General features: G+C 36.2%; 1 protein-coding gene across 1 annotated transcript in view; it reads left to right on the top strand.

Annotated features, from left to right (window-relative positions):
- Positions 1-4,119: 4,119 nt before the first annotated feature.
- POU6F2 (POU class 6 homeobox 2) overlaps positions 4,120-14,337 on the top strand; it is a 325,507-nt gene continuing 315,289 nt past the window's right edge. The window contains exon 1 of the mRNA XM_069005862.1: positions 4,120-4,224. Within this exon, the coding sequence (XP_068861963.1) occupies positions 4,120-4,224 (105 nt within the window). The remainder of the gene's footprint in view (positions 4,225-14,337) is intronic.

Here is a 14,337-nt window from a genome sequence, read left to right as displayed (position 1 = left end):
ACTAACATATCCATGAAAATCAAGATGCAAAATGCCATATAGTGTCTGTTTGGCAGAGATGGATAGAGAGAGTGAGAGAGAGAGGAAGAGTCCTTAACAGTTTAGAATTAGATTTGTTAATTTTCAAAGAGTGCAAGACTGGGTCTTGTTTGTTTAAGCAGTGAGAAGAGGGCCTGTAGTGTGAGGTACAACAGCTTGCTCTGACAGTGCCCTGCATTTGTCACTCGAGAAAAGAGGAAAAAGAGTCCCCCTAGTGTACCAATGCTGTAAGAAGCAGGAGTATCTCGCTCAATTCACTAAATCTGCTGCAAGTTCTGCAATGGCATGTGAACAAGTGCCTGAAGGTATTTTAGTAAACCCCCGGGCTCTGTTGATCACAAGGCTTCTAGTTCATGGACAAAGGAACCATAAACAATCATAAATAATGAGCATTAAAAAATGACCATGTGTTTTAATACATTTTAGCTATGAAGTAATTGGGTTTTGCATTGCTGTATAATTCTAAATACTAGTTTTTGCCACCCAGGAAACATATATACTCATGGAAGACAGAAGAGAAATTATACTATACAGTAATACTCTTTTTACAAGTTCTTAGCCGTGTATCTGTGAGGTAAAATCAAGCACATTATTCTATTCAAAAGTGCCACTTTTTAAAAAAAAAATTTTATTTATTTATTTTTTATTGTTTCAATTTAACAGGGAAGTCTACTGCAGTTAAAAGCATTCAGTGTAACACTTCCTCTGGCTGCCAGAAATCCAGTGTGCAACTCAAAACACAGGCTTTGTACCACTTTGAATTTCCACTGTCACAGATTAGGGGATAAATCAGCCTCCTCCCTGTGTAAATCCTCTCTCAATGACCTTAGCTACAGCAATGCAAACCTGGCCCTTTGTGACAGGTGCTGAAGGGGCATGCATATAGGAAGACATAGCAACTGTATATTGCTGTGACTCCATAACTATTTTCCTCTCGGGTATGTTGAGGGAGAGCCATGGATAAAAAATTCAAAGGAGACCAGAAGGTCTCTGTTGGAGATACAGCACAGCTGGTTGGTAAGCAGTATTCGTCATTCTGTCCTTCAATAATTTTCCTCAGGATGCTCATGCTAGAGCGAACCTGGCAAGCCAAGTTCCCCTTTGCACCCTGCTCTCCACCTGAGTCTGCCCTATAGCAGATTAGGCACTATCTTGCTCCCTCACCTTTTTGACTGCTGACAGGAGAGCTCACTCACCTTTCCAGCAGCAAAGGAAGCGTGTTTTTTCAGGGGAGGGACTCGGGGGAGTGGGAGATGTTAGGGAGATAAGTCCTCAGAGTAAGTAAAAAGACAAAACGGGACCAACACCTTTTAGGAGACGGCCAGTGGAAGGCCTGAAGGATGAGAAGCAAAGATGAAACTGCTCAGGAACCAGTTATGCAGCCCCTACAGGCAGGATCAGGTAGATTTGGCTGACGGAAAAGGTCTCCAGCTCCTCAGAGGTAAGGGCAGCTCCCGCAGTAGCAGAGGAGGCTCTTGCAGCTGTTCGGATTAACAATGGTGCTGTAATTTATGCAGACGCATTAGCTGCAGGGATGTTGTTTTAGATTTTAGAGAGTAGACTGGCATTTCCTGGAAGTGTAGGTTAATTATGGTAAAAAGAGAGGTAGCATATATCTTGCTTTGGGAGGAGGGAGCTCTTGCAGCTTTACTGGTGTTGTGTGCAAGCCACTGGTTAGTTTGTTGGCGTGTAAGGGTGCAGCAGACTTGTGCGCATACAATGCTGGGCTTATTTGTGTTCTGCAACAAATGTTTGTGTCAGTGTCCCTGCTAATAAAAACCCTGCAGTGCTAATTGCCAGGTTTAGTTACTTAAACGAGTTAAAGGAATTTGAAAGGTGTTTGTGCATACTCACTGCAGAAATGCTTCTCCTAAAGAAAAACTATAAGACATCCTTAACTTTCCTTTCAAATTCATGTGCAGTATTTGACTTTAGCATGTCTGTTTTCCTGGAGACAGCTGAGGCAATCTCCTCTACTCACTTGCCCACTTACCAGTTGTATTTTGAATTGCTTGTGATGATATGGATGTTGATTATGGCCTTCACAATACTGCCTGGTTTTTCCATAGAATTGTCCTGGAGGATGAGACCGCAGCAAATTCTCAGCTGACCAGAAGGCAGCCCAAGGTATTAGTTCAGTGTATTTTCTTTCATGAGTAAGAAGTAGATAAGATTTCAGCCCAAATGGTGCATTTTAATTATGTTTATAAATGAAATGCATAGCAGATGTTGGAAGCAACATTTCAAGTACTCCTTCCTCCTCCCAGAGGCAATGTTTCATTGTTAATATTGTATATCTTTCTAAAAATGCTTGATTTGAAAAATTTGTTATGCTAAAATATTTTGCTGTCCTAGGAACACTGCTGGGTCCCCGTGCATCTACATGTGAGTTGTTCTTATTTCTAATTTTTAAAATACGTATCAAGATTTCCTTTCTTAAGTTTTTTCTTAACATTTAAAAAAATAATTGTATTATAAAAACTCAAAGAATGCAAAGTAAGCTGGATATTCCCTGCCTATCTCACTCCCTCAACATACATTTCATCTGTTCTATACTTGCATGCGTATGCACATACATACATATATATATATATATATGCACACATATGCATACACATATACATGCACTCCATCATATTCCAAACACTTCTGGATGTTGAATCCCCTAATTATATGGTAGGAAATATTAGACTGGCAAGTGCCTACAATTGGAATATTGTTGATATTCTCACATTTCTTTGACTATAACAACTAAGATCAATATTTTCAATGCCTTTAAAAATGAAATAATAATGTAAAAATACTGCCAGAAACTTATTGAAATGAAAAAGGTGTGTTAGGTTAAGCTTAGAGACTAGACTGCTTTTTTTTTCTGCATTTTTGCTTCTGACATTCTTTGTAAAGTGTGTTGTTTGCACTAGTAACTAAAATCCAATTTGAAGAGGACAGAAAGATGCACTAATATTTATATGAAGCTGTAATATAGCAAAAAGTATATGGGCTGTTATTCTACTATATTGCCAGAGGACTGTATTGATCTTCAAAGGGTTAAAGTGCTACGAGGTTACATTAATGTCACCCTTCAGCAATCACTGGCCAATAATGTATCAGCAATCAATGCTGCAGTGTGTTGTTCAGGACACTCAGTTTTTGGAGACAAGTGGCTGATATATTTTGACAAGAATAAAAAATAGTCTTGGAAATTCTTGCAAATCTTAGAGGGGGAGATACATGAAACAAACTGCTTCCATTCGAAAAAAAATGGTAATGTTTGCCTTCCTAAGTAACAACATTTTATGTCAGTTCAGTGGAGCAGTGAATGAACCAAAACTCTGCTAACCTTCAAAATGGAAAGGACTCTGTAAGTAGGATTTACATAGTCTGAATATTTAATATTTTGAGTGCTCATCACAGCTCGCATAAACTAATACTTAAATATATATTTCCAGCAAAGAAAACATTTGACTTCTGGTGGAGTAAAGCAGTGAGGTGTTTTGACTTGTGAGTACAGACACAGGTTTCTCAACTCCTGCTCCTTTTTTTCCTGTTAGCAATTTTTTTCTATCGAGTTCTCATAATCTCTGCAAATCCAAAGAAGGCAACACAAGCCACTTCACTTTGACACAAAAGAAACTTAAAGAAAAAAATCAAGAACCCAGAAGGTCATAGAGTAGAAGTATAAAGGGGAGGAATAAAAATAGAGGCTGCAAGAGGACGCGAGGGGTTAAAGTTCTGACCACTGTCTGCATATATAAAATCATATCACCTTATCTGAAAAGTTTAGGCACTAAAGAAAACACTCAGTTTAAAATACCTTTTAGGTATATTAAATCTTTAGGCTGAAGATTACAGCAAGTGTTTTCTCTTTGGTGAATAGCTGTTTGTCTCACTTTATTTACTTGGTATTGGGTATTTGTCAATGTCATTTCATATCTGCAGAAAATTCATACGTTCTATGGAAGTATGTATGTGTGTGAGTGTGCTGAAGGTCACATGACTATTTCATCCTATTTGGTGGAGCAGCTTGACTTTTTTCCCCTGCTTTTGGTGATGGTTGTGAGTGCAGAAGTTGATTGACAGATGCATGCCAGAAACCCCCATTCTCCTTTTCAAAGACTACATATGATGGATTGCGATCCTTCAGCTCAGCAGGACACAGGGACCATGCAAGCTGTAATTGGTCAGGTATGGAGTCAGCCATTTCTCAACTCCCCTTTTATTTTTTTTTTTTCACAAGGGTCTAACCATATGATTCACATAATTCATATTTACAGTACCATCTTTCTATCTGTATCTTCAGCTACCAGCGAGTGTAGTACTGAAAGTGAGAAAGGCAAAAGAAACACAATAATCTGGCCAGGGAATCATTAGAAAAACCTGAATTACTATCCTTTTCTTCTAATAAACCCCATTTATAATTCAGTCTCAGCTTTACCAAATCAATGTATTTATTAATTTGCTGTTTTATTTTGTTTAAATATGCTGAAGTAGAAGAATCAAGGAGTGAAAGTGTTATGTTTGCTGGGGAGTAGCTTTCTATTTGTAATGCTGTTCATTATTTTTATATTGACTGTATTCCTGTACTAGAGGCTGTGGGTTTTATTTTTTATTTTTATTTTTTCTTCTTATACTCCTAATCCAGATAATGTGTGATTGAGCTTGGTAAATGTAGTAGTCTTTGCTGCTGCAGAGGGGCAGCCTGCAAATTAAACACTGCCACAATCTGAAAGGTCCAGGTGGTCTGCTCGTGCTTCCTAATGCAATCCAGCACAACAGCTTTAATAAACAGCTCTATTTAGTTCTCCCTCCCTGTATCCAGGGAAGTGAACTGGTCTGGGGCTGCTGTGATGAAATGCCAGAAGAATATCTCTCAAAGGCCTCACAAGCTGATTTTTAGAGCTTTTCCGTTTTGTCGTCTTTGTCTTCCAAATGGGTCAGTGAGTCCTTCTCTTTCTGTTTTGTGATTTCTGATAAGTCTGTAGTTTTTATATGTGTGTTTTAACCATGCTGTTTTGAGCTTTAGCCAGAAGAGAGAAGAATCATTGTCTTTTCATTTGCTTCAGATAATAACCTGAAGTGGGGAAAGAAATTATTTTGTTCTGATGAACAGGGAGGGCTGTTTTCCTGTGAAAACAGTCGGAGTCAGATGAGGGTGCCTGCTTTTCTTTTTCTAACAAAATTTTAAGTCCTCAACACTTTCTCATTAGCCACTGACTTGTAAATCAGTCTCTGGTAAAGGGTATTTTTTGAACTCTCAAAAGTTTGTGGTTTTTGCATATGTTTCCAGTATAGTGAACGCATGCTGCTGAGCTGATGACATAGTATTTGTTTTCTATATGTTGATATGATGGTAGAAAAATACGCATTCTACACACTGTTTTCAACTAAATTATGGCAAAACACTGAAGTCCCTCAAAGCACATGGTTTATTAATACCATCGTACATAGTAATGCATTTCTGGGCGGAAAATGTCAAATATGTAATACCATGTTTACCACAGACTTTTATTGCTTTAAATATTTTAAAAATAGAAGATACATTTTTTATTAAAAATCCTCCAAACATTAACAGCTTTCTATTAGGCTGGCTTAAACCTAAAAAGTGGGGCATGTTTGCCAGTACTACATTGTGCAAAAAGATGTATTTTAGACTGTGTTAATTACCTTTTTATTTTACTTGTTCAGTCTTACAGAAATATATTTAATGATTCTAAGGCAGATACAATGGCAAGGTTTTGAGCAAGTACACTTGACAGAAAATGGACCCTGAAATCTTTATAAATCTAAAAGCTTGTAATATCTCTTTAATGTAACTTTTGTTTTCGCATGTAAGAGAGTATAAGTTAGCTATTGTATGTTTAAGGCTTGCCAACTCTCGGAAAGTGGTTTTGAGGCTGAAAAAGGTAGAAGGCTTTTTTTTTCTGTGTGTAACATTCCATATTGCATGAATTAAAAAAAGTTCAGTGAATGTCTGGAAAAATTTTTATATCATGTGTTAGTGTATTTCATTTCCTAAAACTAATAGCAAGAGCATATACTTAAAAGAAAAATAAATTTAGGTATTTTAGGTGACTAACTTCTCTGGATTTTCTGTGTCAGAATTTATAATGTTGTTATTCTGAAACTTACTGTCTTAGGTGCTGCAAACATTTTTTTCAGATCAGCATGTGTGCATATTTACATATCATATATGTAAATGTGCACATCAAAATATGGTCATAAATCCACAAAATTTTCAAGTATGTTTTTGTTTTGATTAATTGTCCAGTATTTGGTTGTTATTAGCTATGTGTTAAGACAGATAGAATAAAAAGTTTAAGCTTTTTTTTTTCTGATAAAAAATGATGTATTTTCTAGTTGTATAAAAAAAGTTAAAATGTGGGAATCTCAGGGCAATCAGTATTAATTACCATACATTGCTGAAAATAGACATAGACTTTCTGTATGAACTTTAAGAGAAAGTAACTATCAAAAGGCAAGCCCTATGGCAGAAAATCTTTCCACACTGCTTGTCCCTATTTTGTACTGTTAATAGTTATGGTTTGCATATTTGGTAGTTGCATATATTTAGAAGAGACATTTATTTCCTGACACTATTAAGAAAAGTTCTTAAAAGTCTTTGTTAACTTTCAAACCTCCAAACCCCAAAACTTAGATAAATGTTTATAATTTGGCCTTTTCATTTCAGAACTGTATTTTTTTCCAGCCATGAGAATGATTGGTTTTTTTACTAATCCTGCAGATGTAGCTCTAAAATCTTGTTTACTGCTACTGGAATTTGAACTTGCCTAATTAAAAATCCACACTGTACATGTATAGCTGATTCAATGGAGATCAGACACACTAGCAGTTTTTTGTAGTTCAAACATTAGTGTGTGTATGACACAAATGGACTATCAGGAGCATACTGATTTAAAGGCATTTTCAACACCAAGTACTTGTTCATCATTAAATGCATTTTTGACTTTTTAAAAAAAAATATGGATTTCATCTGTCGCTAACCACCTATGTCCACAGTAGTTCCCACTGGTGATGGCAATGGTGGGCAGAGTGCTACAATCCTGATCATTGTGTGCCTGGGTGTACTGGGTCCAGGGTGCAGAATTTCTTGTGAACCTTCCCTCTGGATTTTTCCTCCCCCAAGCAAGCAATAAAACAGCCAAATACTCTGAAGAACAACCTCCTTGCCTTGTGTGTCAAGATCTAGAAGCTCATTGCTCATTGTGATTTTGATTCATAACTGGAGTGTTTGGCATGAAACCCCGATCCCTGCCAGCAATAGTCCATAGCATCCTTCCTTGCATGCCAAACCACAATATCCATTATTTCTTCAATTGCGTTTTGCTCTTACAGAAACTATTAGCTGGATTTTTCTGCCATATTCCTTATATATCCTGAGCCCATCTGAATGAACAGGTAATTAAATGTATCATCTAATTATTCCAATGATGCTGTAATTTGTCTGCCTTGAATGCTTTCTAAAACCTCTACTATACCTTTTTCTTATTCTTTTTTCTCTCCATCTTTTTTTTTTTTTTTTTTTTTTTTTTTTTCAGACCTGAGCTTGTGAGTGACAGGTTAGTTCATCAGCATTACAGCCCTCCTGTTTTTGTCTCATCTCATGCAGACAGGTCACTGTGTCCAATCACCCTTCTGGCTCTGCTGTCCCCAGGGGAGCCCAGGCCAGCCTGCCATCTTGATCCACCGGCCTGAGGGCCCAGGCTGGCTGCACATTTCTGTGTTCACTGGTTCTTGCAAATATAGTAAAGTGGGAAAGGGGAGGGGAGCAGCTTAAATTAGATCTCTGTATATTGAGAGGAAGAAAATTAGGTAACATTCTTCTTCAAATAAGTATGTGTTTGCAGTTATTATTGCTATGTTTGAGTTCTCTTTCTACAAGTTTCGCGTGTTTATTTTCTGTATTTTAATGGTATCCTCCATATGATCTCACCGTGTAGTAAAAGCTATTCATGCAAGGGTAAACATGATCTTTTCCCACAGAGGGTTCTCTGAAGCCCAGTTTATGAAACTGATACATTGCTGCAGCCAGCATGGGTCTTTCTGTTCTGTTTCAGTTTGTTGCCATTTTTTAAAATTTTGTTTTGTGTTCTTCCTCATGATTAACCACAATAGAACATGTTTTCAGAGAAACCATTCCTTTTGTAACTCATGGTCACTTTTCAGAAGTTTAATCTGTTGTCAGTGTTGTTTTATAAGGCAGACTAATATGTATCCAGGAATTTAATTTTTACCAAATGAACATCAGATCTATAGTGTTATTTTGTCTTGAGCAATGTCTACATGATTATTCTTGTAGCAGTAGAGAAGTTCTTTTTCTCTTGGAATATCTGTTTCCAGCTCTAATATAAAGAATTGCCTATAACATATACAAACAGAAAAGAACCATATTACATACAAATTTAAGACCCACTTTTATAACACAGCAAGGAATTGTGCCCTTTTGTCTGAAGTTTGGGACAAATCCTGTTCTTTCAAGTAAGAATTGGACCCATCACTGTAAGAATGACTACTTGCAAAAGTAAGGTCAGACTACTTGCCCCCTTGTCTGCTCACTATATAACCAGAAGAAGCACTGTAGTCCTTTACAGTCACCAGCAGTGGTTTTGTGCAGTTCAAGTCTGTGAGGGAGAGACTTATGGACAGGTACACATTGACTGTTTTTTTCAGTAGTAGAGAGACAATGTAAACAGTAAGAATTATGTTTGAAAATCTTCAAAACCATACTTTTTAATATTTATGAACAAGTTGGTACTCTGATAATGAAGCATTCCATCTTTGCAGAAACCCACTGTTGTATACACTCCCTAGAATATTGTGTCCCTAAGAATTATTATTGTAAGGAGATGCAGGAATGTGGCTGTAATATTTTACAGTATAAATATTTGTTGTAGAGGAGTTTGTGTCTTGTTAACTTAATATATGTAAATTCTTTGGTCCTAGGCCTAGATTCCAGCAAAAGAATGCATTTTTTCTGTTGACTTCTGTTTTTACAGCAGAAAAGGTGGATTTTTATAAGTTTGGTTCATACTTTAAAAGATTTTTCTTCTTTTCACACCAAAATTGGATTTTAATTGAAATCAGCTTTCTAAAAACATCTTTGGTATTTTTTTCCTATTGAATTTCTTTATGCTTTTCTCTTCTGTACTACTCTGCTGTCTCATCTGTGGGTCAGCCAATTAAGAGGTCAAATTATAAAAAGACTGTGATTTGTACTCTTTGTATATTCACTACATTCTAATTGTAAGAGAAAAATAAAGTATGTCAGATGACCTTTAAATTGCTGGACAAATGACACTCCTCCAGTGATGTAGATTATTATCTTTTGGCAATGCATTTACATTCAAGTACCTCTGTTATGTTTCCTAGATTCTAGACTGATAAACTAAATATCAGTCTGGCCCATTTTTGAGTGTACAGTACACAGAAGTGACTGCGGAGCCTCTTATCTTACACTGACCTGTAGCTGTAACAAGACTTTTATTTTTCTTCTCTGATCTTAACTGCAACTCAAATGGAAGAAAATAAAAGGACAGTCGAGGAGAAATTGTATACAGCACTTTCAACATTAGAGGAGGACTTGGCAAAATACTGTTTTTTTCTGTGATTTACATCATTCAGCAACATTAGTAATGCAGCTTTTTAATCTGAAATTCTAAAAATGGAAGAACCTCAGAACAGGCAATTTTGAATATGTGCATATTTACCTCTCACTATACTTAACTAAACTTAAGCATGTACTTAAAAGTTGGTCAGCAAATCACTTAAGCCCATAAGAAGTCTGCAATTTCTAAATCTTCAAGTGCACAGTATGATACCGAATTCAATGTGACTCCTCATTATACGACAATTGGCAGGATCTGGTCCAACAAGTCTATTGAGTTACTGCTACTGCTAATAAATACAAAAAAAATCTGGTTTAAATGCTAACTAAATAATTGTTATGCAAACTGTTTTACAATTAGAGCTGACTATTAGGAATAAAGATAGTAAATCAAGGGTCTTGAACACTTACTTTTGGAGAATATCAGGGCTACAGGTAAACGGACTATCACTTCAGGGATTTTGTTTCACTGTTGCCTTTGAAACCTCTGTGATGTGTAGTACTTTCTCTTCAAAAGAGAAATATTAGTTGTTGATATTTTCTGCTGATTCTCTGTTGACTGGTAGTGCTGTTCTGCAGTAGTGCTTTATCTAACTGTTAGATCAAAAGAAATTTTGAAGATGAAGGGACTATTCTAAATTTCTAGCTATTCTTAAAAGTGGTAGTGGGAGAAAGCTTAATAAAAAAAGGCTGGAGGGAGAAAGAGGGGATCCAAAAATCTTTATTTCAAACAATCCTCACATGGCAAATTATATAAATTAAGTTTTCTTAAGCTGTTTAGAATAGATTTAGTAGTTACTGATAAGCCTGTCTTTTCTATCTGTATTTGTATATGCCATACTATATTATAGCAAAACTATCTCCAACAAACTTACTCACATGAGTAATAGCATAATACATATACTTAAAGTTGAAGAAATTCTGTTCAGAGATGAGAGCCTCATAAATGCATCTTGCTGTCTGCTGTGGAGGTACAGCTGTCCCATGTCCTTTGCACATATAGAACTCTGATAGTTGTTCTTCTCAAAACACATAGGTCTTGTCTTGGAGGGCTTTCCTGTGCCACCTTACTGTAAAAGAAATCCAATAATTTGAGAAGAAGTGCTACAAAATCACACTTGAGAGAGTAATATTTGACCCTGTGATATTTCCAGTGAGCGTTATCTAAACCACTTGCTAAATATGGTCTATTCCCAAAGGTAACTCATTCCAGGATGGGGTTCTGAATCCACAAATGGGGAAGGGCATTGTAAAGGGAAATAAGACCTTAAGCAAAAGAAAAAAAAAGTTAAAATGGAAATTTGTGCTATTTCAGTAGTTGATTCCATTAAGTAATTTTTATTTTATAAGTTGGTAGCATTTTCAGGGATCTTGGACTCATGCGTTTGGAAGACACAATCCAGCTATGTAATGGCACTTCCAAAAAGGAAATATTACAGGGACAACAGCAAAAGACATAAGTGTTTTTAAGCTACCCCCTGCTATAGGAATGAGTTTCAAGAAACAGAAAATAACAGAGCATGAGTTTTTTGCAAGCAGATTAGTGAAAGTCATGTTAATAGTATTACACAACTGCTGTTAGACATATTGTAAGTGATACTTCTGTATCAGAATGTTGTACTTTTCACTAAACTGTTTACATCTCTAGCTGCTTTTTTACTCACAAATCCAACTTGTGGAGCTCTAACTCAGTTTTTACTTGAGCTTTTCTTATGCTTCAAGTGCAATGAAGTTTTACCAGAATAAAAAGCTGATGGCTTTAGCCCATTTCTGGAAGACATCCTTCTTTTTTGGGAAAATAAATAGCTAAATATAGATTTGCAGCACTGACTAAGACTGAAACAACAATATTAATGACTAGAATGTTTCATATCCTTTTTTCAAGCTTATGAATTAAGATCACTTTGTCTCCCATTAGTGGTAAACTAGCATCAGCTTTCATTTTTCATAGTATATCACATTAAAGGCTGTCATTGTTTTGGTGTTTTTTAATTATAACAATGGAGAAATGTGCCTGATTGTTACTGAATCCACCTTTAAAAATACAAAAAAGGGTTAAAGATGCAAATTATTCTGATAATGGTTAAGTCTGGTATTTCTGAGACACTGTCATTTTGTCTATAATCTTTGGTACTAGAACCAGATGCTGCCAAATGCTGAATGTGTCCGGAGTCCTGGACTTCTCCCTGGCTACGTTAGGCAGGACACTATTCCAATGAAATAAAATAGTCTGGAATAAAGAAGAATTATGCTGCTATAGGAAACAAAGAGTTATTGCAAGATTCCTGGCCATTAAATCTTACCTTCTCTTCGCTGTGCCCATCCCTTTCTGTGTACAAAATGTGCTTCACATTTTTCAAATAGATTATACAAAGCAGAAATAGTATCTGATTTGTAGAATTCTAATCTTTTGGAAGAAAGGTTGAAAGTTGTGGCAAATGTAAAAGTGGCTTCTAATGTAAAAGAATAAAGCAGAAAATATCAAACTCATTTTGCTTAGTGTCAGTCATGATGATCTATCATTATAGTTAGGGCGAACTATGATCTTGCAGCAGAAACAATTTTGTCCATTAAGAGGGAAAAAAACAACTCCAAAACCCAGAATGTTGCAGCTTGATTCTTATGTCCTTAGGGTTGCAATATTGAATTCAGAATTGGGGAAGCTTAATCTTGCAGCCAGATTTGACAAGATGCTGGTTGAGCAGTAGGCAGAAGTGATGGTTTGTGTGTTGTAATGCCCATGGTGGGAAATAAAGAAAGTTAACAAGATTTTTCCAGAAGTCTGGGTGCAGTATTAACCACCTGCTCCAGCTTGTCACCAAAGCAGGCAAGAAAACTTTTTGTGTGCAAGGTGGTGAGCAACACTTACAGTTTCAAAGCCTGACAGATGACAAACTTGGAGTGCTCTAAAACAGCATGTGAAGAGTTCACAATAGCTCTGAACACAGCTATCTGTTTGTTTGTTTTAGTGCTAGTGCTTCTTTAAAGGGTGATCATGGAACCATTTGAGCACATTCACAAGTATCTCCACTATTTATTGGGAGAGCTCACATGAGCAGCACATTGTGCATTAGACAATGTAATGCTAAAGGCTTGGATCTCCTCTGGTTGCAAGAGGATATAGACATGTACTGCGGGAAAAAAATAAGCAAGTTCACCATCTCCATTCAGTTAATCCTGGAGAGTAGAAATCTGTGTGTGTGCATGTGTGTGTGTGTGTGTGTGCGCGTGTGTATCGGGGTGTGTAGCCTAAAACCTGGAGGCTGAAACTGAAATTGGCAGGTGTTTGGAAAATAAGACCTGGATTTTGAATAGTCAAACAACAGCACAAAAGAACTGAAGATTGGAATTTCTTCCTCTAAATATATTGTTTTCTGTTTATTTTTCAAGTTCATGCTGGATTTTAGCAAGAAGAGAAATTTAGGGTTGGCCCCTAAATAGGATTTAGAGTGACTCTGTAATGAATTTTAACCCAAGAGGCACTGTGGATATTCAGCAAACCTTTGTTCTATTCTGCTCATGTCCTTATGCTAGACCCATCACTGTAGTTATTAGATCTCAAAGATTACATTCTTTGATCTAGTGCTTTCTAAATCCTTAAACCACAGTTTATTTATTTAAAAGGTTATATCCAGCATTGGATTGGATTGTAAAGTACCCTTTGACTCTCATGAAGGACACAGAAGAAACAGATGCTGATGAGGGCGTATTTCCTTCTGACCATGAAGTACCACAGCATTTTATTGAATTAACAACTGCACAAAGATCTGTGCTTTTAATCTGGCCAGTGTGTTGAGAATTTTTTTACCTCTATGGTATCCTGATGTCATTCATTTCTGATACAATAGACATTAAGGTATATAGGTGAATTTCTGTTACACTCTGAATTTAAAAAAACCTGCAAAGTAGCCTCATATTTCCCTAAGAATATAAATAAAAGCACACTAAACCTCAAACACATGTTTTACATGAGCATATTGAGAGTGTGTTCCTGGGGGTCTCTTTTCTATCTGATATTTACCAGGATTCATCAGAAGTAAATCTGCGGTGCTAAACAGGGTTACATTTGGACAAACGGGATCACCAGCAGTCTTTAAGCTTGTTCTGTCAAATTCAGAAGCACTTACATGAACAAATTTACCAGTGTCTTCTACAATGTATGAATAATTAGTGATTCCTAAGATAACCAGAAAGAAGGCACAGAAAGCAAAAGAGAACACAAAAATTAAACCCAGTGTGCTCCATCCTGACTGATATTAATTATACTGTTTCCAAACTGATCTTTTTATTTTTTTTCCCAATCAGTTCTGCAAGGCAAACTGTAAAAAATTTTCATGTATTTTCTCTTAATTTTGGAAAAGCAAGACTGAAATAGGCATCTGAAAAGAAAAAATTCATTTAAAAATGGTGGTTATTTTTTCATTTTTATAATGCTTATGTTTCGTTATTTATCTTTTTTTGAGAAGCTCAACCACTGGAGATAGTAGCCTAATGCTACCTTATACTGAGATCTCTTTATACCATCTGGAAGTACAAACCAGCTGTAAAGTGAGTTGTAAGAGTAATTTATTTATGCATAAAATTCTTTTTATATTTCCATGAATGGTAGAAACTCACCTTGATGTAAATAGAGTCCAAATAAAAGGACTAGAATTTCCTCTTTTTTCAGATGGAAA

This window comes from Aphelocoma coerulescens, chromosome 2 (assembly GCF_041296385.1).
Source record: "Aphelocoma coerulescens isolate FSJ_1873_10779 chromosome 2, UR_Acoe_1.0, whole genome shotgun sequence".
Classification (NCBI taxonomy): domain Eukaryota; kingdom Metazoa; phylum Chordata; class Aves; order Passeriformes; family Corvidae; genus Aphelocoma; species Aphelocoma coerulescens.
This window is presented reverse-complemented; position numbering and strand designations above follow the sequence as displayed.